This window comes from Cornus florida, unplaced genomic scaffold (genome assembly GCF_030987335.1).
Source record: "Cornus florida cultivar Cherokee Brave unplaced genomic scaffold, ASM3098733v1 CherokeeBrave_3.0.0_Hap2_Chr11, whole genome shotgun sequence".
Taxonomy (NCBI): Eukaryota; Viridiplantae; Streptophyta; class Magnoliopsida; order Cornales; family Cornaceae; genus Cornus; species Cornus florida.
Genome location: NW_026775581.1, coordinates 60,707,358 through 60,733,454, shown reverse-complemented (window position 1 = coordinate 60,733,454; position 26,097 = coordinate 60,707,358). Strand labels below are relative to the sequence as shown.

The following is a 26,097-nucleotide window of genomic DNA, read 5'->3' as shown; positions in this document are numbered from 1 at the left end:
ATTGATGGCAGTTTGGGAAGTCCATGATGATCATTGATGGCGCGTGACGATGCTGTGATCGAGTTGTGAAGATCCGACACGTTGATTGCGTGAATGATTTGTACAGGTTTGAATATAAAGATTGACGCGAGGGATGGGGTGGGAATGATGATATACTTAGAAGAGACAACCAGTAATCATCAATAGGTTTTGATACCATGTTAAAAATAAAATAATAAAAAAATATTATAGTGTATTGCATTAATAAAGAATATATCAATGTTCGATATATAGGAGAAGATTTAAGGACAAGTGAATGATGATCAAATCATATATATAGAGTATTTGAGTTTGTATTTGTAAGTAAGGAATCAAGGTTTTATAGTAATTGACATCGTAAGTTTGGCAACTACTGAAAGAAATACTCATAAAGAGTCAATTATGATCCTATTAAGAAAAGTTTAACTTTATTTGTTGGAATATGGATGGACAGAGTGGAAAACCTTATCTTCAGATGTGGTCCATAGTTTGAGAAAATCATCCAATATGTATAAAAAATTAAAATTAAGATTTTGATAAGCCAAATCTTATGGTGTAATTTATGTAAACCGTTGTTGCAATAACTGGTAAGAAGATCTCACAGTGAACACTCAAAATCAAAGCCGCGTGAGCCTCGTGACACAATGCCACTGTTGCACCACGTATTTATGTAATTAGGCTAGAGTGCTGCTTTTGTACAAGCAAGTAGTAGTAACTAATTAATCAAAATGTGCAAATTAGCAGTCTAATAGATCATAATAAGCCCAGAAGACCTAAGCTTCGTTCCTAAAACACGTGTGTAATAATGAGATATTTGACAAATATCTCAGTTAAATCTACACATATAGATAATCATGAACTTTTTTTTCACGTACAAAACACTTTATTGGTACACGTCTTGGTTCGGAGTGGCTTTATCCAGTCACGGTGTAATAAATTTAAAAGAATATCAGTGTAAACTGACCGATTCATAAAAATATGTAACGATATCAAACTTTTAAAAAAATGTTACGAACTGGATGATACGTTGTGTATCGATCGATAAGACGAACTATAATACATGTATAATCTACTCATTTAATGTTACCAAACATTAAACCTTAAATATGTAGATCAAATTATCAAACATTTTAAAATTATGTAAACACCTGCATTAAAATATTTTTTGATATTATGAGTATCATTTCTTAAAACAAAGTTGCTATAATATAGCGTAGTAAATAGTTTCTTATAATAATGGTTCGTATAGTCAAATACGCAATCCTTTTTTAAGTCTGATACGCGACTCGTATCAGCCAATTCACACTGGTTTTGTTTGAATCCGTTATACAGCAACCACGACCGTAATCAATACTGTGAATCGCACCTACAATAACTAACCACATGCACCATTTATATAGAATTGGTTGAAAATTATGGGAGGCATGTACTTTGAAAATGCAATACTTGTCTGACATATTATCTCAATCTCAACATTGTAAAATCACTAAACTGTTGCATTTTCGATTTCACGTTATTCATTTAAAAAGTTCAGATTAACTTATAGGAATCAAATTCCTTCTATAAATTTTTAAGATGAATAAATTTCTCCATTTAAAAAATTATTACATTTGAGATTATATTATCCTTGTCAGCCCAAAATGACCGTACAATTTAAAACTTAAATAAAACCCAGACATTTGGTTGGACGTTGAAAACGTGATTGGAGGATTTTGATCCACGGGGTTGTACCCACACGGCTACAATTGACCCTTGTTATGACAGTGGCCACGCTGACGAGGATGGATGAGCGAGAGTCACAGGGAGTGCGAGTCTGCGCGCACGGCACTTTTGAGAGTGGCAGTGGAGGGTAGGCCATGGAGACCCGCCACTTTGTTGCCATAAATGGGGTAAATCCGACCAACTAACCTCATCCCCTTTTCTTCTCTTCATTCACCCATCTCAAGAAATACCGCCATTACTTCACTTTAATCACTCTCTCTCTTCTTTGGTTTTCTTTCCTTCTATCTTTTCAATTTCAGTTCTTCAGGGGCTTGGGGGGTTTTTTTTGGGGCCAACACGAGTTGTTATGAGATGATGAAAACTGAAGACGCAAAGTCGTTGAGTGAGAGTGAGGCACATGATGATGGGATTGCTTGCGGAACAGAAGAAGTTCGCATTCCGATTCAGCAGGTCATATCTAATTTCTGTCTGCTTGTGTTTCTGTTTTTTTTTTTTTTTTTCATTTGGCTGTTCTTTTCTTATAATTGTGCAAATTTTGTAAGATTTGGACGGAAATCTCTTTAAATTTCTGGGTTTTTTTTCTTAAATTTTGTTTTTATATTTAGGTTGGTTTGTTTGTATTATGGGTTTAATTCAATGTTTCGAATTAATTGAGTAAAAAGTACTTCATAAGTCTCTGGATAGTGAGTGGCATGATAGCTCTCAACTCTCACATGTCACATTTTCATATAGTGACATGAATTCTCGCTATGGATTAGTTAATTCAATCATCGATACCGGTATACAGTTGTGTGGTGATGAAGCATTTAATTCCAAAGTCTCTGGATAGTGGGTGGATATTGAACTTTTGATTTTTCAGTATTTAGTAAGACTTTTATATTTCTAAGATGCAAAAAAGGTTAATCTGACATATCACAACTTGCCAATACAAAATTGTTATTCATTAATTAGGATTTTCTTATAAGATGGGGATCGCAAGGTTCATAATCTCCAACACCTCTCTATCTGGTTTGATTGGAAGATCCCATTAGATAGAATTCCGAGTTCGAAACAAACTTGTAATCCTTGAGGGACTGTAAGTTTTATACACAATAAGAAATACTGATTTTGTTTTGTTACAGATTCAATGTTACTATGCTACATGATAAGTTGCAGCTAATTATTACAACTTCACCTTAGGACTTTCCAAATCCAATTTATAAGCAATCGGGGAGTACCAATTGGGATTGTTACAAAAGCATTTGTTGTGGCTATCATGCAACTACAAAAATTATTGAGACTGTGCAGATGTAACTGTGCACTTTGTGGGAATGGGACTTCCAGTGGCAATATGCTTTTGAACTTGGGTGTTTTGTTGTCTTTTAGCTGATAAGTCAGGGAAAAATTATCTGGAAGGACTCATATAGGAATTTCCGCTGAACTAATTTACTACGGATTCAGGTGATATTAATATCTGCACAGCTGAGTCAGGTTTGTAGAGATATATCATGCATGACAAGAATTATACTATTTGGACATGCTTTTGATAATTGAGCTAAGCTTTAGAGGCCCAAAGTTTGAAATTATTGCAATTAAATTGACTAAGGTAATAAATGAATCTACTGATATATATGTTACATTTGAAAGCTTCCCATTCTTATCTTGTTAGTTGTATTAAAGTCTTAAAAATGACATTAAAGTATTTACGTAAGCAAATATACCTAACTTTCTTCTCACGAGTTGTTGACTGCCTTCATTATTCCTTTTTCTCCTATTTCAGATGGTTCCATTATTTGGTGTTGGGGAAGGGGTGGTTATGAACTTCATGGTTAAGGATGGGTTTATTCGTCTAATTGCTACGGGAAACAAAATGGAGTTGGAAATTGACATAAAACATCCAAATGCCACTTAAAATAAATAATCTCTTTCCTCAGTTAATAATCTTAAAACTTTTTATTTACTCTTTCATTCACTTCATTAATCAGTATTTACCTAAATGGGATATATATATAATTATATATATACATATATTTTAATTTTAAGTTTCCAGCAAGCATCTTTTACCCATAAATATGTCACATTTCGTAACGTCATGCTGAGATGGTTACTTGGATCCTTTTAAACAGGCTTATGTTCAGAAAATTTTAAGTTTTCAATAAAAGTTCAATACATTTATTTTTTTTCTTCTCCAATTCATGTGGGAGCTTTAATTGATCTGTATACTAAATAACATCTTGGCTCATTACCAAAGGTATTGTGTAAAGTTACAATGCCTTAAGTAGGTTGCTACATTGTTGGTAGAAACAATTCATCTCTCTCCTCTCTCTCTCTCTCTAAAACACACACACGAGGCTCTAATATATTGTTGTTGGGGCTGTAAATATGTGCATGTAGTCCATCTCTGACTGACTAGGCAAACTACATCTCTTATTTCTAGGCAAGTTTGTGACCTTGAAGAACCAAAGAGTTGCAAAATAATTTTGTTGTGTGACATTTGAATTGTTTTTTGGTTTCTTGATTAATCGAATTTAGTCAGTTCCTTAGAATAGATATGGTTAGCCAGGTAAACTAGTGAGATTTGTAAGAAACCTCACAATGCTTTTTGTATGCCTATTTTTGCATATGCATTAGCGCAGTGCTTCTTTATTTCTCATTTTAGGCGGAAGACTCCTCTGGAATAACTGAAGAAGCCATGCATGTTAAGCACTGGAGGAAACAAAACCTTTACCTGGAGATACCCTCAAGAACGTTGGAAGCCTCCACGGAGTTTGTTCAAATAAAGATGCCCCCTACTCCAACTCCCACTCCCAAGAAAGTAAATTTTAACCTTACACCTAGCCCTTCTGATGCAAGAGTGAGTGAATCTCCAGGCCCCTGATTATCCAGAGCTAAATCATCCATAAAAAATTTCATGCCAAAATTAAGCTTCAAGTACCGGAGTGCTACTTCAGATACGGAGAAGGCCACCAACCTAGCTCCAGCTACAATACCGCAAGAGAAGTCTTCAATCTCAAGGTCGTGGTCAATTTTGAAAATTTTCACTCCTCGTATGAAGAGAACATCATCTCTACCCGCTACCCCAATTTCCCTTTCAAATCCAGAATCTGTGCGTGGAGGAAGTGTTGGCAGTTCGCTGAATATAGATGTAAGGTTCTCACAGTACCTGCATTCAAATGTACTTCCTGCATGGGGAAAAAGCTCATCTAATAGGCCAAATCTTAGTATCAATGCACTAACTAGGCTTTTCCCCGACATGGGTCTAACCAATGAATAAGTGGTTTTGAGGTTGACCAAGTATTTGCTAAACGCATCTCATCAATCCCACCTAATACAATCCTAGCAATGTACACTGTATCTTGCCAATTGTGTTGCAAAACATCAAAATCAAGTTCTGCAATGCCTTATTCTTCTTGATCAACTTGCAGGGAGTTTTAGAGAGTGAGCATGAAAATTTTCCAAGTTGAGTGGCATAATTCCTTCTTGTTGTATTCGCCTCAATTGAGTCAGGCCATGCTGGATATGGATTTGATTGCACTGATCCGTCATTTGGTGGTTTGAACTTAGGGGTGACACTCGACCAGCTCAATTTGACACAGGTTGACAGGTGTATTTATGGTGTGTGCGCATAGAGGGGGTGGCAGTGCCACCTGCAACGAAAGCACCAACCCTTGGGCTCTTGTCTTGATTTTTTGTACTTTTTTGGCCTTTGTAAGGAATACAATAGAGAAAAGAATATTACTTAAAATTCTATTGAAGTTCCTGATACTTTTTTAAGAAGACCATTACCCAATTTTGAACTCTGTTAATCGAGGTGAATTGAATTGGATTGTTGAATACACCTACCTTAAAAAAAAAAAAAAAAAAAAAAAAATCAATTTTCTGGGTAGAATTAAGTTACTTGTGTCCTTCAACAATTCTTAATGTGTACCATTCATGCTGGGCAAGCATTAGAACTTAAGTGATGATTGACGAGAACTTAAAGTTAAATTATTCTTCTTTAAGGAGATTGGGCTCTTTTTTCCTTGGGCATTGTCTCATATTGTTAAATTGGGCGAGTCCTTTTAATTAACTTTGAAGTCTCAATATCTCTGTTCGCCAATAGTAAAAAGGTCTTAAGGTTGGACTCGTATGTAAAGAAGCATTTAAGTGTTAATGCACTGTTCTTTGTAGGAAAAAGGAGCCAAGCGGCACATGTCTCGTTCACTTTCAGTTCCTATCAACAACAAAGAAAGAAGCCTTAAGAGAATGGATTCATTTTTCCGTGTAATTCCCTCAACTCCTCGAGCGAAAGATGGGGATGGCATGATGTCAATTACAAGTCACACAGGGGATGATGGTAATTGTATTGAGTTTATTATCTAATACAGTCATGTTTTAATTGTTGAATTTGTTTTGTCTAGATATCCTATTTTCTATGTTGTTGAATATTGGGGTCAAAGAAAATTTTGATAGGCCTCATGTGTTTATTTGCCCAATCATTGACATACTGTCTAATGTCTACAAATGTAGCAGAAGCTACTCCTCTGAGACTATTTTATATGCACTCTTTAAAAGTAGGTGAAGTACCCATGTCCGACACACAATACTTGGATATGGATGTGGGATATGTGTGCACACTTTTGGTTGAACATGCAACTGAAAACCATATCCAATAATTCAATTTTATTATATTATTGCTTCAGAATGAATGAAATGCCTATGATGAACACAATGCTACATAAAGACAAGATTTGGCTCTAAAAAATAAAATAATATAATATTTAGCAGTGTCCACGTGCCATTATGTATAGCGATTTGACCCATCCGATGTGTGGATGCATACTCATACCCGACACACATGCCCATGTCCATGTAACAAATCTCTAGGGTATGACATACTTTGTTAGCCACTGGTATTCTTAACTGAGTTTCAAGTTCTTCTGATTGTTCTGTTTGAGTGCCTGGTTGGTGAGAAGATTGTGGGGGGAAAGGAAAACTTTTGTTGAATCTTTCTGCTACCATGCAAAAAGCTCCAACTAATCCAAGTTCTTTTACTACTATATTTTTTGGGAATCAAATGGAGAGCAAGTTCTTGAGGGTTTTCTAATGCTTTTATGTGGGATGTATGCATGTATATGTATATACACATGTTCATATCATAATAACATTCATGTCTAATATTAGTCTTATGGTTCAGAAAACAATGAAGCTGATGGTGAAGATATACCTGAAGAAGAGGCTGTTTGCAGAATTTGTTTTGTTGAGTTGTGTGAAGGTGGCGAGACCCTCAAGATGGAATGCAGCTGCAAAGGTGAACTTGCTTTGGCCATCAAGAATGTGCTGTAAAATGGTTTAGCATAAAAGGAAATAAGACTTGTGATGTATGCAAGCAAGAGGTTCGGAATTTACCCGTCACTCTTCTGCGCATTCAGAGTGTTCGAAATCGAAATACTGGAGCAAATAGAATTGGGCAGATGGAAGTTAATGGATACAGGTAAGTGAATGATATGTAATATTTCATTCTTTTGATCACCTAATTGCAATGCAACCACTTTCCAAGGGCTTTCACCATGGTTTGAAACCCATAACACCACCACACTTCCCTCCAGTTGTTAGGAACGTTATTTTCTCAACATCTTGTTTTTAAGTATAAAATTATTACACTGAGGTTACTGAAATTTTAGTATTTCACTTCTTCTCTGTTGGATTCCTGTCTGTCATATTTTGTTCTGAACAGAAGATTATTTGTATCACATTAACATTTGAATTTCATGACATCTGGGTTAGTGTTTTCTAAAGTTCTGTATTACAAATCTTATCAGGGTTTGGCAGGAAGTTCCTGTTCTCCTCATCGTTAGCGTGCTTTCCTACTTTTCTTTCTTGAACAGCTTCTGGTAAGGTTTTTTTTTTTTTTTTCTCTCTCTCTCTCTCTCTCTCTCTCTCTGTCTGGAGGTTAAAGCAAACGCACACACCTACACATTGCCCCTCTCGGGCTCGAACTCTCAACCTCCCCTTTAGGGAGGAGATCATACTTTCCGGGCCAATGGCCCAGTGGTAGCTTGTGGTAAAATTGGCGACTCTTATCTAGTTTAAGTTTTGCAATTGTTTTCTTGGTCATTTTTGCTTATGTACAGGTTGGAAAAATGGGTACTGGTGCAATTGCCATATCTTTTCCATTTTCTTGTGTATTGGGTCTCCTTGCATCTATGACCTCTTCAACCATGGGTAAGCTAAGGTCCTAAACAATATATATAGGATAATTGATTTTGATTCTCCATAGAACAAGTAGTGCCTTTTTTAGGTCAGAATCAACCTGCAAACAGGACCTAAATGTGATGCTATCTAAGTCCAGATTCGGTTTAATTGAACAATCTTTAAACACATTGCAATATAATCTTTTGTTTGTTGAAAGAGAGGCAAAAATAAATAATTAAAATAAGTGTCAATGTTTTGGAGGGCAGCAAGTTGCCGTCAACTGTAGGATATTTCATAAACTTCAAATTTTGATGAAAACATCTTACTGTAGTTATCCCTGATAAGGCGTCTCACTTTTTTTTTCTTTTTTTGGTGTACAGTGAATTGACAATTTGTCTGGGTTTATGCATCAATTCAATTCGTAATTGTGGTTCTCTTTGCACATGTTTTCTACTCCTTGGTAAGTGGTTCTCTACTTGTTACACATTTATAAATTACCGAAAGGAATCTACTAAAAAACCTGCATGAGTACTAATCATATTGGAGTACAAAATCTGTCTTGAAAAATTGCTTCGTCTGGTGTCCATGTGGACTTTTTGTTTGGACCTTTGAGTTGATTAAAGTTGGACTCGTAAACTGAAATTTGAGTCATATCCTCAGGAACGAATAAACTGAGTGGATTTTCAATTTGGTGGCTGTATTGTATATCAGTTATTTTATTGTTTATTTTTTAACTACCTTTCCGAACTGCTAAAGAGTAGTCAAAAACCATGCAATTATTCTAGTTCTTTTAGCTATATCTGTGTTGTATGGATATTGGTTTGGATGTAAATAATCAAAATTTTCTATACATTAAACAGGCTTGATTCATAGTGCTAATATCAGTACAGATTTAGGTAGAAGGATACAAATCTTTATTTTAATTTTTGTGGCTCAGCCAGCACCAAACAAATTTGCTACACTGATCAGCAGAAATATATGAATCTAAACCTGGATGCTCATGGAATTATTCCGCCAAATCCAACGTAAATCATCCCGAGTACATATATTTAGAACTTGATTTTACATCTTCATCAATGTGGGTTCAAATTTTCAATTCCCTGTATATATAATCATCTTTTTGTATAAAGTTTCCTTCAAACTGATGGTCAGATTTGTTTTCTTTTCTCGATTAATGCTGCTTATCCCATGTTTTTGTCAGTCTTTGTGCCATACTATAGTATTCAAACTTTTAAATTATATTGTTTCTACTATAGTAGGACTTTCCAATTTGTGATGTTATGCATAAAACTACCACAAATGGGCACATGTGCATGCACAAGCTTGCTATTCAATAATTAAAGCATGTTCTTTGATCATCTGGATTAGTAAATTTCTAAAGCATCTGTCTCCTATGTACCAAATAACAAAAAAATTGCCAGCTTGCCATTCCTTCTTTGGTGGTTGGAGATGACTGTTGTGCCTCACAAGTTTTAATATGGTTCACTGCAATTTATTGGCAGAAACTTGAGGGAGACGATGCAAAGCCCTCCAATTTATGGCTTGCATCGAGCCAAATCACGAGTTATAAATATTCAATCTGTTTTTGTAAATCTTTTTCTCTTGTTTATAGTTTCATTTGCAAGCAATCCTATCGGTACTTCTCTCAACATTTGCAGGGTTTGGTGTTGCAATGAGTGGGAGCTCGATTCTTGTTGAGTTCTATAGATGGAGAAGGCAGCGTGCTTTGTCAGATCAGCATCATAGTTCTCAAGTCGCCATGCACCCGTGCGGTGGACGTCCTCAAACTGCAATGTCATCCCATGTAGGTCCTCAAGTCCAGCAAACCGAAAGAGAAAATGCAGAAATTTTCAGTGTTAGTTAAATTAGTATTATGTAATGGCTGATAACTATTATAGCGAAAAAGGTGTTCTGGCTTCCACTTGTATTTATATATACAGTGAGTATTTGATGTTTTGAGTAATATTTCAAAATTAAATCTTACTCTTCATCAAGGAAAGATAATAGGAGAATCTTACATGGTGTTGTTTCAAAAGTTTTTAAAATATAGTGGATTTGATCATGGCATAGAAGAATGGGAATTTGAAATATATTTTCTTATCCTCAGTCAAGCCTTGTCTCAACGTTTCATCTGTTTGCTTATTTTTGTAAATATAATTTTGGGTGAAATGCAAAAAACTCCTTTAAATTATGTTTGAATTTGCAAATAACTCCCTAAACTATTTCATTTTGTTGCAACTTACCCCAAGGACTATATTATATTTCATTAAATGATCATAATGCCCCCTTCTTATTGAATTACATTTAATATATTTTTCTTATCTAAATAACTATGAAAAAATTCATATTAATTTGATGAGATATTTTTCATTAAATTTACTTTTAATTTTTTTAATTAATTATTAAAAAAAAAAATTAGTATAAATTTTTTAAAAAAATTAATTAATTTTTAAATTTTTAATAAATATATTACATGAAATGAATGTATTTTTTTCAAAAGTATTTTATTAATTTTTCATCAATAAATTGTATAAAAAAAATGATATTTTTTTACGATAAAAATGTTTAAATTGATTATAATACGTTTTATTATAAATAATAAAATTTTAATAATAAGTTAATCAATTTAGAAAATGGTAGTTACAAATCTAGTTATCAAATTTTTTTTTTTTTATTTATGATAAATTGATGCTAAAAATAAAATTAAGGTAAATAGTATAATTATTATTTACATAAGAGAAAAGATAATAAAAATAATTTAATAAGAAATAAAAATTTTAATGTGAAAGGGAAAAATAGTCATTTGTAATGGATTTGTCCTTAATTGTAACAAATTAATAGTTCAGGGGGCGATTTTTAGTTCAGGGAGCTATTTGCAAAAGGACAATAGTTTAGGAGAATTTTTTGTACTTAACCCTATAATTTTTAATGGCATAGAGGGCATGAAGACCGGACATAATTTGGTCTTATATATGAAATGAAGATCTATGAGCACATCTGTAATGGGAATGAGAGCCTAAAAAAATTAAATCACAAATAGTTAAAACGGGAGTGCGAGAACTTGAATTTTTAACTCTCTGGTAAGGCATTTATATGAATAACTTTGCTCTATTTTATATGATGAAACAAATTATGACTTTTTAACGCTTATATAAGTTCAAATTTCAATAGACCTCTTGAAAAACAAATTATCTATGACATAAAAATATGCATAATTTGTTAAAAATATGTATATAAAAGAATGATTGCGGGGAAATGTAGTAAAGATGCAATCGGAGGTCCAATTGATATGGGCCCATTGGGTTCATGGATCATTTCTTAATTTGATAATTACAGTATCAATTTCTAAATGGGTAAATTGTAGGTAGGGCTGCACATAAACCGAGCTGTTCATGAACAGCTCGAGTGCAACTCGGGCTCGTTTGTTAAATAAACGAGCCGAGCTCGAGCCCAATTTATAGGCTCGTTTAATAAATGAGCCGAACCTAAACAACATTGGGCTCGGCTCGTATAGGCTTGTGAATACAAACTTCTTTAGGCTCGTTAATGTTCATGAACAAGATTTGGCTCGGCTCGCTATATAAACACACACACATATATATATATATATATATATAGATCTTTAATTTTATTATAAGTTAAGTACTAAAATAAATAAAATAATGTAAATATTATCTCATCACAATCTCCTTCGTTATCTAAGTGTTGACACGTACACGTTATCTTCTATCACTTTCGACCCTTTTTTCTATTCTTTTCATTTCTTTTGCATTCTCTCGGTAGTCAGTCACTTTATTGTTTATAACAATTAGATGAAATTGTGAAGAGCAAGTGAAGACCAAGAGAGGCGCCGCAGAGACCAACGAAAAACCAGAGGGCAAACATAGAAAGAATTATATCATCTGTGCATTCTTCCTCTCTTTCTAAGAGTCTAATGAAGATTAAAGTTCGGTGGAAGGTAAAACATCATCGATTCTTTCTATAGGGCTCTCTCTTGGTGTCTCAAGGCATCACTGAAAATTGGGGCTTGATCTTTGCCTTAAGTAAGAAACCCTATTTTGTTTTTGGCAAGGGAGGAACTAATAATGGCCTAACCTCGGCTATAGCCCAGGTTCAATTTAAAAAAAAAAAATAGTATTATTGTTCTTATAAGTCCATGTACTATTCTTCTTCTTGTGCAGTCTAATTCATAGTATTTCTATAAATAAAAAGAGTTATAAAATTTACAAAGGTCAAATCTTAAATATGAGCAAGTCTATCGATCATATAAACATACCCAATCACAAAATAAATCATAATAAAATATAATAGGGCCCAAATATATTGTTAGTCTATGGAAAAAAACTTAAACTCTTTGTGTGTAAGGCATAAGTGGATGGATACCATGAATTATTATTGTTAATTCAGTGAAATATTGAATTTTATTTTTGTAAAAGGAAGGGGGTTTGGCGGACTTAATAATTTCTTATTAAATTGAGTAATTTATTATATAATGATTAATAACTAGTCAGGGGCGGAGCACATAGATCTTACTTTCTAATGTGAATTTATTGATTACGAACATATATATTTTGCATTCTTGTAGTTGTATGTTTTAATATTTGTATGAAGCAAATTTCAATAGATTTTTGACTGTGAAAATACCTTAGAGTTTGAAAGTATAAATGTGTTAGAAGGTTGTAGTTTATTGGATTTAATTGAATAACTGATGCGTGATAATTAAGTATTTAGAACATGAATGACATATTATGCAATCATGGATTTAATTATTTTTAGCCCTCCTTATTTTGTAATTCTGCCTCTGCCCTTGATTTTTGGTGTTTTCATGTTTAGGTATTACGTACCATACTTTTAATTCTGAAATTGTATTATAAATATTGTAAGTTCAGACTTCTCTTATAAAAACAGATAGCTTTGATTTGATAATTGGCTGGAAGTCGAGCCATTTTTTCATGATAGTGCATACTGTTTGTTGTTGCTTGTGGATTATAATTAATTTTGAGTTTGATTTTTATTTATTTTTGTTAAACGAATCCGAGTCCAAACTTTTAAAATTAAGTCGAGCCCGAGCCCGAGCCCGAGCCCGAGCCCGAGCTCAAAATATAGCCTGAGTCCGAGCAGATCCCATAAACAAACGAGCCAAGTCCAAACAGACCTCCGCTCGGCTCATTTGCAGCCCTAACTGTAAGCAGCTATCGTCGTCTATCTACTACTCTGTTCATCGAAAACCCTTCTTTCTCTTCCCGATTAGGGAAAGAACGAGAGAGATGAAAATAGAAGAGCTTGAATTCACAAGAAAGAAGCAGAGAATAGCTAGCTAGTAACACTTACACATCAAAGGTCTAGGGCTTGAATAGGCAAGAGTTATGAATGTGTATTTGCCCCTCATCAACGCTCACTGCACTCGCTTGCACTATTCCGGTGGTGCTCCTTCAACATACTCGTCAGTTTCTCTCTCTAATTCTCTCTCTTTATATATATGTGTATAAACACACAGTAAGCTATAACCTATTTTAGTGGTATATATATATGAATTGGACGGATTGGCACTTACTTTGATATGTGTATGTGTATCTATCTGTTCAGGTCTGTCTAGGTTCGGATTTGTGAATTTGTTGCATAGTAGTAGGAGATTTGGGGGTTTTCCAAAGAAAATGGCGAGTTTGAAGAGTTGCAATGGGTATATAGAAACTAAATTAGGGTTGGTTCAGCCCGCAACGGAAGCTTATGCTGCAGAGGCAATTGAAGCTGTCAAAGCTGGGAAGATCGTAGCTGTGCCCACAGATACACTATATGGATTTGCCTGTGATGCTTGGTATGCCAGTTGACTGATTTCTATTCTTCTTGTTTTGTATAAACATTCCGGCAGATCAATGTCTTATTGTTTAATCGATAAATAAACCCTTAAAAGCTTTCGGCAACATTGGGATACTACATATCCACTTCCAAAATTATGGACATTGGATATACACAAACACACATGTAAAAAGAATGTGGATATGGTCATGATACGAACATAAATTCGTTTGTATACATAGAAATGTCATGAAAATTCTTTCTTTTTTGGCTTTGCCCAACTAATTCACAGGACCCTTGCAAAGTGCTGGATCGGTAAAGCTCAAATATATTCACAAAAGATTAACTTTTTATGAATATATCAGGCATTAGTTTGTACTTTATAATGTTAAGATTCAATGAAAAAGTTGAACGTTGTGTTACATCGATATGGACTTCTTCACACTTGTTCTTATCCGTTCTTTTCTTTAAAAAAAAAAATTGTAACTGGTTAATGTATAAAACAATGACAGACTTCGTAACTTTTGTGTTACCCGTCAATTGTATCAATCCGGTCCTGCAAGTATGATACAAATATATCTCCCTTGTAGCTAAAAAGCCTTGATACTACCATTTGGATCTAGAACCTTCATGCTGAAGACTTAAATTAGCTGGTAAAATTTGATTTAGTTGAACTAATGCTTGCTTAAGAGGAATTATAGACGTATATATGCATAATAAATACATAAATATATGATTTAGAAATAACTCTTAGTCCTTTGTGTACTTTTTATACAAGTAAAATCCAATTTCAAGACTCCACTTTTTGGTGGCTTGTATTCACATGGGGCCTTGGTGCAGCTCTATGGAAGCAGTTAATAGGATTTATGAGATCAAAGGGCGTAAACATACAAGCCCTTTTGCAATTTGTGTTGGGGATGTACAGGACATACAGCGTTTTGCCGTCGCAGACCATTTGTGGCTTGCTTGATTGTCTCATTCCAGGACCTGTAACGGTGGTGCTAAGGCGAGGTTTGTATTCATAACTTTGTTTTTCTTGGACAAATGCCCAAAGGGAGGATAAGAGAATTTTTATGCTCGAGGACCTAAGACACATGGCAAAAGAAAAATTGTTAAGATACTAAATTACATGCCAAGTTATACCAAAGGGTCAAGCGGCCCAGCGGTACCGACTCCTACTCCCCAAAGGGGAGGTCTAGAGTTCAAGCCTCAGTGGAGGTGCTGGGTGTGTTTGGTTACTACTAACCTATCAAAAGAAAAAAACATGCCAAGTTATATTTCCCTGGACATTCTCGTTTCTTCCATTGTTCATGCAATTTCTAAACTATGTTACACAGCTTAGTAGTTGATCTGTTAACTGTAATCTTCAATTTCCCAGCTGAAAACAGAAATTGGGATGTTTTGCAGGGGACTCAAGCGTACTAGAGAAGTCCTTAAACCCTGGTTTGGAGAGCATTGGAATTCGAGTGCCTGATTGTAACTTTATCAGAGTAATTTCCAGTGGTTCTGGAAGTGCACTGGCCCTTACGAGTGCAAACCTCAGTGGGCAGCCTAGTAGTGTAGACATCAAAGATTTTGAGAACCTCTGGGAACACTGTGCATATGTCTATGATGCTGGTGCGCTTCCATCAGGACGTGCTGGATCAACAGTTGTGGACCTTACTAAACTAGGAAAGTACAGGATTTTGAGACCAGGAAGGTAAGCGTTGAATGTTTCAAACATGGAGTATTATGTTTATATAACATTTTTGACCATACCTCTCCCCTCCCCTCCATAATTATACCATTCTCATTGAAACTAAAAGACACTGTAGAATATGAGGATCGTGTGGATGCACTAATTTTTATGTCATAAAATATAGAATATTAAAAGTTGCTTCATACACACAAATGACAACGCCATACTTAGATAGGTGGTTTGAGGTGTAATATTTTTAAAAATTGTTAATCACGACTGTGAGTAGATGTTTCTGTGGAAGTCTATTTTGGTTTTCCGTCTAAGGTGGGTTTTTTGTGTGGACGGCAGCTGTTTAAAGGATTGGATGATTGATGTTGAATAGGGAGAAATTTCTCCTTCATTAATGTTGTATGTGTGAAGAGGCGGCTGGAGTCTGTTGATCATCTGCTTATCAATTGTAGAACGACTAGGGAGCTTTGTTCTCTTTTTTTCTTTTTTTTTTACCATATGGGGTAATGGGGGCATCTTTGGTCTCCCTTGGTCCTATGGCAGATTTAATAATTAATTGGAAAGCGAGTAGAAGATATACAAATTAGGATAAAGAGAGGCTTTAGTCGCAACTCCTTATGCACTTCATTTGGTGTATTTGTGGAGAAAAGTTATATGATGGCTTCCGAATATATATATATATATATATATATATATATATATATGATGGCTTGCAAGAGGATGGATATTCTTATACATAGAGTCGAATACATATTTTGGGAATTCTTTGTTTTTTTGGCTGATGCGAAGGGTAAATCAATCACTGGAAATGTTCTTTTTTGGTAGTGGTGGTGGTTGATGCGTCCTTTTAATGCTCCCCGGTGATACTTTTATTCCAAAATATATTCTAAAAAAACTTTGACCTGTAGTTGATGTCAATTAATTTTGGCATAAGCAGGAACAGGGGAAGGGAGTATGGGGAGGAGAATTCCAGTTTATGGAATAATGACATATGCACGCCGTCTAATTGCATGGTGCTTAGTTGTCCTCCAGACAAGCTTTTTTCTGCTTTTATACAGATGCTTACCCTGTTAGGATCCAATTTAAGTTTTATCCTTTAAAAGAACGCACTTTTATTAATGATAGATGAAACCTTAATTTTATATATGGTGAAATATTGCTGCATGAACCATTTTAGTTATTTTTCATGCGTATATGAATAATTGTTCAATGCATAACTGAAAAAGTACCCATTTATATATTGAGGGGAATTCTCATCCAGTTCTCCTGAAATCATGTGAAATTGTTGGTATTGACTGTGTATGTAGGTCTATTTTGGGGTAACAATTTTAATGGGTTTTTATTGGTATTGGCAGTGCCAAAGAAGAGACTGTTGCGATCCTTGAGAGACATTCTCTACTAGAAGATGAAACCGCTGCTTAGTTCTAAGAAGAGGTCCAACTGAATCCGCAAGCTGTGCTGTCTTGTTAACTTTTAATGATTAATACATAGGGATGGACAGATTTTGCCTAAGCATGTAAGAAACTCACTATTTTGTTGTAAATTAGTCATGCTCTGGAATCATGTCTTGAGAGAGGCTTAGCTGGCTTTGATTCTTTGTTCTCAGTATTTGGGGTGTATAGATGTGCCATGAAAACAAATGAGCTTGTCATGGTATTTGAGAACACTTATAATATGTATTGATTATTTAACCTTTCAATATCCTTATGAACTAATTTATCATTGTCGGTAACTCGGTCATTCCATTTCTTTTTCCCTCCCCTACAGTGAAGACATTCTTAAAAGATTTCTTGTGCCTCCCTCAGTACGAGGGTGCAATTGCATTTCCTTTGAAAGGATAACACATTCATTTACTGGATTTGCAGCAACGTGTATTCCTACTTCGTTTTTTTTTTCGGTTAACAATGGTGGTGTTGGAACACCACCAGGTACTTTGTTTTTTTTCGGTTAACAATGGCGGTGTTGGAACACCACCAGGTACATGTGGTCCCTTTGTTCCACGTGTACTATGCAATTACAATGAAAATTTTCTGGGAGTGGCCATGAGGATTCAAACTCCCAATCTCTCCACCCAAATATATTGAAGGTGCTGAGTCTGTCATTGGACTATTCCCTTGGGGTTCAACAACATGTAATCCATCTTACACTGTTAATCTGCAGTCCTGTACTTAAGACAGTGGAACTGTACATGCATGAAGAATGCTATTTCATGGGATCAATGTTTCCAGCCTTCAAAAAGTGTCTGAACTGTGCATGTGAAATCGACAAAACTATACCCACATAACAGAATGGATGTAATGCTTCAATTCAAGATAGGTATTCATGATTAGTAGAAAAAAAAATGGTATTCATAATTGAACTTCGAAGAGGTCGAACTATGAATAACCTCGTGAGTAGGTATGGGCTAAACTTTGAAGAGCTCCTACTAATAGAGCTTGTGAATATATCCATGTCTTCTAATAAGCCTCGGGGGATGGAATGCTGAAAAAAAGATAGAAAGTTAAAAAGGGTAAACAATAATGAAGGTTTTTGACTTATACAACCAGACTAGCCCCGTGCGTAACTCGAACCCATGACCTCCAAGTCATAACAAAGCTTGTGAATATATCCATGTCCTCTAATAAACCTCGGGGGATGGAGTGCTGCAAAAAAGTTAGAAAGTTAAAAAGGGTAAGGAATAATGAAGGTTTTTGACGTACACAACCGGACTAGCCCCGTGCGTAAACTCGAACCCATGATCTCCAAGTCATAATGGAGCAACCTTACTGTTGCACCATACTCGTATACACAAAGCTAATGAAACAAAAATGAGAGGAAACTGAATTGCCAGAACATCTATACATCTTTCTAAAGGATTTCAAAAAGCATCTGCGCTAAGTCTCTCCATAACATCAAAAGATGCACAAGCCATCACATTCCTTTGGTTTCAGTGGGTGATGAACAAGAGCACAAAAGGATAAAACAAGATGCATGTTGCCCAGATGCTTTAATGTACCAAAATAAGGCCATTCATTTCACAAATAGCTACAATAAGTTTTCGCTAGAAATTTGACGGAAAATGAAAGAGAGATTGTTGCACCATCAGATCAGAAACACAAATTTCTTATAATTGAACTACGGGTAGCCTTGTTCTTTGAGAGTAACCTATGATCCAATTCCAGGACCACTAAGGGAGAAATCTCTACAAGTTACGTTTCTTAGCTTTCTTTCCTTGGCCCTTCTTAGGCGGTCCCTTTCCACGACGCTTCAACATTTCAAGTTTTGCTATGCGCCTGCCAAAATGCACACAATTCATAAGCATGTCAAATTTTAGAAGCATGCATCATACTAAGCACTGTATATGAAACTTTATTTTGAGTTTGCGTATCACAGTTTAGCAGTATCTATATTTTGTGTTTCTGTTTTTTAAAATCTGTTGTTTCAAATCTGCATTTGAGCAGTGTCACTACTTTAGTAGAATAGACAGAATATAATTTGCTTAAATTTTAGCAATTTCAACCATGAAACAAGCACCAGCATTCAAATCCTATCATCTATCAATTTGACACAACTCGAGAAAAAAAAAAAAACACAATTAGGCTAAGCAACAATTAGTTGGAAAAGAAACTAGAGAATTCAGAGCACTAGAAAGAGAGAAAAATTAGGCTATCAAGTGTTTGTGTATGTGTGCTGGTGAGGTGTGTGTGAGAGAGAGAGAGTAGGGGATACTCTTGTTCTTCTTGGGCCATGACAAGAGGATCATCTTTCTTGATGTCGTAAGGATACCACTGCGCAACTTTCTCACCAATAAGCTTCTTGCGTAAGATCTTATGGCTAGACTTCGCCCCTGTTGGGTTAAGAACATGCCCAAAAATCTTCGCCCTTACTTCAGTCAATCCTTGAATAGCTGCTTCGGCCAGGATGCTTTTCAGGCTGCCAACACCCATCTTTTTTCTCTAATTCACACAAACAAAGTTCTCTTTCAGTTTATCATAATCATATGCTAATCTATACACATGCTGGTCAAAAGTTTTTTCCTGGATCTTGTGTTAGGAGCGTGCAGGAGTTTTCAGTCGAGTGTCCATGCTTTACACATTCATTTTTTAATTAAGGACACATTGAACATGCATGCACGTGTCAAACAGTGATTCAGACACACAGATGTGGTAATCTCAACTAAGAATACATTGGAAGAGTAGTAATTACTATAAAAATTGGTCAGGATAAAATTGCTAGATCACTATATATTAAAAATTACTTATCAAAAAAAAAAAAAAAATCGGGATCTATAATGTACATTTCCATAAATTCCTTTTTTTTTTTTTAAGAAAAAGAAAATGATTTAAATGGGAATCTCCTTTGGAGGATGCTTGTACTCATTTTCACATCCATGTACTTTGCAAACCATATTCTAAATTGTAGCATCAAATAACTTTAGGCTAATAATGCAAGAAAAGGCCACAATTAGATCAGCAGCAAAAGTTTCTGATCAAAATCGAACTTTTTACTCTTGAAAAGTCTTTAGAAAAGGAAATCATAGCACTTTAAGCATAAGAGGGAACGTTTTGTAACTATCTACATGTGATAACACATGTTTACTTCTACAAAGTAGCGTATATTGCTTTCACCTCAGTACACTACTAAATATGCATATCTACTAGCATCACTTCTTTGGTACTGCCATATGCACTATAAAATGCCTGCTTTCTCAATCTTCACCTGTGTACATGTGTGCCTATGAGTAATTTATAACACCAAAACAACTAAGCATCAAAACTCCCAAATAGGGCTTGTAAGTACTTGCATACAAATGTGCTCGAGCGTAGACTTGGTTCATTCTAATGTGTGCGTGCATTAATAACTGAAGTGCCACTTACAAGTATATGTTAAGAAATTCTCGATGAAGGCAATTTAATCAAGACTCAGGAAAAAGATTACCAACCCAAAAGATTATACAATGAAATTAGAAAGCAGAACCATAGTTGGCAATTTATCGAACAATTCGTGCACTAATAATTGAAGTGCCATTTACAAGTATATGTTAACAAATTAGATGAGGCAATTTAATCCAGACGCAGGAAAAAGATTACCAACCCAAAAGATTCTACAGCTTAAATTGGCAATTTATCAAACAATTGGTGCGCATATCAAACAGTTGCCATTTTTTTTTACCAATGCACAGCTTTTTTAGATGTCTGATTCGGTGTTCGAAAATGAAAAAACCTTCATAATATTGAGCACAAATCTCATTGTCTCATCAATATCAGTCTCATACACTATCAAGATGGAACCAAACTCACTGAATTAACTCGGTACTCGCAACGTTATAACACAATCCACGAACAATCAAAAAGGTGGAAAAGAGAGTAATGTTCAATAGATTCATTGGGTTGAGTGTATTTTCTTCGAAATTGAATCGGATTATTTAGATACAATGAGAAAGCTAGTTACACATACCTGTGAGATGGATCTCAATGGAATCAGTGCCTTCTTGTGGTAATAATTAATTCAAAGAAAAACTTTCAACAATGACATCTTGGGCGGTGAAGGTGGTGTTTAGGAGTTTCTTGCTGGGTTTTGAAGGCGATGGCTGATAGACTGATGGTACCAAAAAGATGGCTGATATCACTTTCTTATATATATATATATATCCCAAACCACCTTCGCACAGTTCGGTTTCAAAGCCCTCCCTCACTAGAACGTCGCAAAGAACTCTTTTATTTTATTTTTGTTTTACCTATGTTTCGTTTTCTGTTTTTCTTTTCGTAGCATAACTATCATATACAAAAAATAAAAAACAGAAAACGAAAAATAGGTAAAACAAAAACAAAATAAAAGAGTTCTTTGCGACTTTCTAGTGAGGGAGAGCTTTGAAACCGAACTGTGCGAAGGTGGTTTGGGACTTTGCGACTCGGTTCGAGTTGGACTCGGAAGTGACAGTGTTGAATAGAGTGGTGAGAGTTATGAGGAGAAAGATGGGATGGGTTAAGACAATTGCAGAGATGTGAGAGTGCAGACTGAAAGTTTGGAGGAGAGAGAAAGTGGTGAGAAAATGGGTTTGCTGCAGGAAGAGGAGAGAGAGGGTGCAGGGTGTGCTTTTGAATGATTGTCTGAGAAGAGGGAGACATAGGCACCCTAATCATGATGCTCGTACTCAATTTTTGTATTACTTAATTTTTGTAATTAATCCATCTTATTTTAAAATAGGTAGGACTTAGTATTTTGAACTAATCTGTCCCTAGAATAGGTAGGTCTTAATATTTTGAATTAGGCCATGCATAAGTACCACTTAACTTTTATAATTAATTCAACTTATTTTAGAATAGGTAGTACTTAGTTTTTTGAACTAATCCATCCTTAATATACCACCATCCCATACCGGTGTATACAATCCTCCAAACAATATAATTGACAAAACATGAATAAGTAACTTATCAATCATATTCCAAAATAAGCATAAAATTCTAATATGTATATGATCATAATATGTATTCAATACAAGATTTAAAAATCAAGTTCCAGTCCTTTAAATTGCTAGATTAAAACTAAGCATTTAAATTCTCCAAACAGTCCAACAATTGATGCAATTTATAATAAATTAAAACATCAATTAATCCAATCTAAGCATAATTATTTTCAGATGATAGACTATGCTTATAACCCTGCTAAAACATGATTAACATAATTAAATCATGTAGAGAAACAAAATTATTAAATATCAGTGAGCAATTTAAATTAATTGTCCAACCTTCCACATGCAATTTTACTGTTTAATCTTATGTCATTTCATTCTTCAACATCTTAATGTAAATATGCTTCCTAGTAGTTTTATATCTCTGTAACAGTTATATACATCATCCACAGCAATTGAAACAACTTAGAAAGCCCCCTATTGGCCAAACCAAACCCAGAACCACGAAAAACCAAAAAACAGAAGAGGGAGCTGGCTCCTTAAACAAGGGAGCCGGTTCTCCCCTTAGTGGAGCCGGCTCTACCCTTGTGGGAGCCGGCTCTACCCCTTGTGGAGCCGGCTCCACACTTGTGAGAGCCGACTCTTTCATCCCTAGAGCCAGCCCTCTCCTTTAGAGAGCCGTTTCTTTCCTTCTGAGAGCCGTAATTCGATTCTGGTTGTCTTCTTCGCCTCCGGCGGTGTGCAAGACCCTCTGTACTATCTTATTTAAATACCTAGGGTTCAATTTATGTCCTAAAATTAACTATAAGCATGTGTCATACATCATCGACATGAATTAAAACCAGTTTAAAAATCAACTACAACAAGATTTAAGCAAGAACATGTATCAACCATTAAACAATTTAATTCAATGCAATTAAATTCAATTCAAACATGCTTAAAAGATCAGTTTTAACGTCAATTTAAAACCCTATAGACTACCTAGGTGTGATACTTGTAATTTTAAAAGGATTGTCCTGGTATTTATTTAATTATTTAATTGCATGTTTAATTTATTTGGTATTTATTTAATTGTTTAATTGCATGTTTAATTTATTTAATTGGTTATTTGTTTGTTTGCATTAATTTTGAGTTTATTTAGTTGTTGTTTAATTGGATTTTTGTTTTGTTTTAATTGATTAGTTGTTTTATTTTAATTGGTTGATTATTTTAGTTCATTTTTATTTGATTAATTATTTTAATTTCATGGGTTATTTTAATTGGTTCTAATTAAATGTTTTATTTATTAAATTAGGTTTTTAACATTTTTGTAGAACTCACGTATGTGTAGCCGACGTATTTATAACCTAGGTTGCTCAATGGGCCGAGTAAGTCAGTTTAGGGTTTAATTGAACTTAGGATTAGGTTGGCCTATAAATATATGTATAAGGTTCTACCTAGTGTTTTAGAAAACCCTATTCACGACAATGGAGGCAGAGAAGGAATAGAGGAGGATTACGGTAGTTCGCCGGAAAACTTAGAAGAAGACGTTAGGAATTTTGAACCAAAATCTCAAAGGCAAGTTCTAATCCTAACTCTTTTTCTTTGATTGGTGTTCTTTGCATATCTAATACAACTCCAGGGAAACAATAAGGATTAAGATTAAACTGAATTTTTCCATGTCTCTGTTGTTTTAAAACTGACTGTATGCGTAAATTATACATTGTATGTTTAGATGTTATCTTGTTTATCATATAATTAAATTCATGTTAATTAATGAATAAAGGGTTTAATCAGTTCTGGAACACCTTGGGAAAACATTAAACTAAATATAGTTCGGATGTGTGATCACTTGAATAGTACGTTCATGAATGGACAATTATCTCGGTTTAAATCCTTTGTGGCAAAAATCATATTTAATTAATGTCGTTGATTGAATAAGGAATTTAATTATTTCTTGAATATACTGGAACCCAGTTTAGAGACCTAGAAGTCTTAGGAATGAAGGTCAGTTCATCAGAAACTCACCGGACGTGGAGAAGATGAAGGAACAGAGGAGAGACGGCTCACAGTTTGAAAGAGCAGGCTCTTGGAACCAAAGAGAAGGCTCCTAGAACCAAAGAGCCGGCTCTAGGGGACTTGGAGCCGGCTCCAAGACTAGGAGAGCTGGCTCTAAGCAAGAAAGAGCAGGCTCTCTCTTTGAAAGAGTAGGCTCTTTCATTTGGTTTTCAGTTTTTCATTTTTCTGCGACTTTATGGGCTACAGGACTTGGATTTTGAGATTTTCAAATTCTGAAGGAAGCTATTTTGGGATGCTTAGAGGTGTTCTAAGCCTTGTTAAAACTTAAGAGAGTTGGTTAATGCATAATAAATCAGTAGACGTTGATAGCTGGAACAGTAGTTAAGTTTTCATAAAACTGTTGCTACTTTAGTGGTGGAGGATTTAAATTTCTGAACCTTGGTTTAATCATTCTCTGTGAATGGAAATTTGATTAATTTGGTACTATTAAGAGTCACGTGAAGTCGGTAGGTTGAACAGTATATAATTTTAAGTAAATATGGGGACTGTTCTTGGAGATGGAGGATTTAAATTGCATAACTTTACGTGTAGCAATCTATCTGTGAATGGAATTATTGTTTAATCATGTTTCCATGGTATAATATAAGCATGTTAGATTACAGAATGATTATATGCTTATAATAGATAAATTTACTTATACATATGTTAAATGTATTAGTAATGCTTGGATAACTGTGTAGTGGTGTAAAGTAAGCATGTTCAATTAAATATTTTGACTCTGCTTATTATGAATTAGTTGATATTTACATTCTTGATCTGTATTATCAACTTCTGGACGGATAGATTGTATGCACCAGTATAGGACGGTGACATATCAGGAATGGTTTAGTTTCAAAGTACTAAATCTAACCTGCATTGGAATAAGGGAATGGATTATAAATAAATCCTACTTATATTTATGCTAAGTCAAAGAAGCTGCGCAAGCTGAATGACTAGCTGGATTACTTGTTATCTATGTTGAGTCAAAAAAGCTGCACAAGCTGAATGGCCAACTGGATTTCTTATGGATGGATAGGATAGGACTTTAAATATATTTTTATGGTACCGCGATATGAGTTTGAGTCTCAGAGTCGATGGTTAGGGAGCATATATGCAGTAGGATGCGTAGCTGGCTATGTTGGCTGAGGTATACCCTGTTAGGCTTAGGTAGTCATGCCTACTCAGGTGCGTTTTCCATGTTGCCTTCTACTTAGGTTGAGACCCGCATCATAGTCCAGTGAGAGTCCATAGTGTGGATATATATATATGTGCACGGATTATTTAGTTATTGTTGAGTTGGTTAGAGTGTATATGCGTATCGAGTTTCTACTTGGATTGTAGTAGGATAGAACTTGTTCGTGCGCCTGACCCACACATATTTTTCAGGTGCATGTCAGTTCTAGGCTTGAGCTTCTTCGTGCTGAGCAAAGACGGTCACTCATTCTTCCGACGACGTAAGATCTCCTTCCATGATATAATTATGGATTTCTTCTGGTTTTATTTTTTTTCAGTTGGGATTTTCTTATTAGGGGTCCACTGGATGGATTCCCGAGTTGTTAAACTATTGGAGGTTTTGGATTTTAAGTATTTAATTCTTAAAGGATTATATTTTAGATTTCTTTCAGCTTTGAATTATTTATTTCTTAAATTCATTTTGTAATTCTGTGTTCGTTTAAAATATTAATTGTTTGATATTCCCTCAGATTTGGGCCTGGGCCTGATCAACCTATGTCTCGGATCCGAGGGGTATCACACTAGGCATGCACAGAACACAGGTTTAAGGGAAAAAGTTAGAATAGAAACTTGCCTTCGGTTTCAGTTTTGAAACCTTAAACCGCCGTCTCTGAGTTTTCTGACAGATTATCGACTGCCATTCAACACCTCCATTGCTCTTGGTTCAATTCAGAAGCAACCCTTTCCTTCCTCCTTTAGCCTCCCTGGTTATCTCTCAAGACCCTTTATGTTTTCCTCTCAAGCTTCCCTCTGTGTTTTTCCTCTTAAGTCACCATTACGTGAGTAGGATTTTCCAACCCTAGTAGACGTAAACAAGAATATATATAGGCGTCTAAACCCTAAGTCTAATTACAACGGTATATATAAGCTTCAATTAAAACCTAATTCCAACCCCAACCTAAATTACAAGTCGGTGACTACATAAAAATATAAAACCCTAAACCTATAGTTATACACAAAAAACTAAAGACACGAAATAAACATTTAATCACAACAACAAATTACATGAATTTCCACATCAGCATATAATAATAAAGAAAAATAATAAATAAATAAAGCA

The 26,097-nt window shown here is 35.0% G+C and overlaps 1 protein-coding gene and 2 pseudogenes across 1 annotated transcript; 2 read left to right on the top strand and 1 right to left on the bottom strand.

Moving 5' to 3' along the window:
• The first annotated feature begins 1,784 nt into the window (after nucleotides 1–1,784).
• LOC132286986 (uncharacterized) lies at nucleotides 1,785–9,928 on the top strand (annotated as a pseudogene).
• A 1,732-nt stretch (nucleotides 9,929–11,660) lies between these two features.
• Nucleotides 11,661–17,108, top strand: LOC132287000 (uncharacterized; annotated as a pseudogene).
• Nucleotides 17,109–18,333: 1,225 nt separating this feature from the next.
• Nucleotides 18,334–21,104, bottom strand: LOC132285702 (small ribosomal subunit protein mS33-like). Its single transcript, XM_059787890.1, has 3 exons — nucleotides 20,813–21,104; nucleotides 19,085–19,311; nucleotides 18,334–18,648 (listed from the first exon to the last, which is right to left on the bottom strand). The coding sequence occupies exons 2-3, from the start codon at nucleotides 19,300–19,302 to the stop codon at nucleotides 18,558–18,560; spliced, it is 309 nt and encodes a 102-aa protein (XP_059643873.1). The 5' UTR covers nucleotides 19,303–19,311; nucleotides 20,813–21,104; the 3' UTR covers nucleotides 18,334–18,557.
• Nucleotides 21,105–26,097: the final 4,993 nt, after the last annotated feature.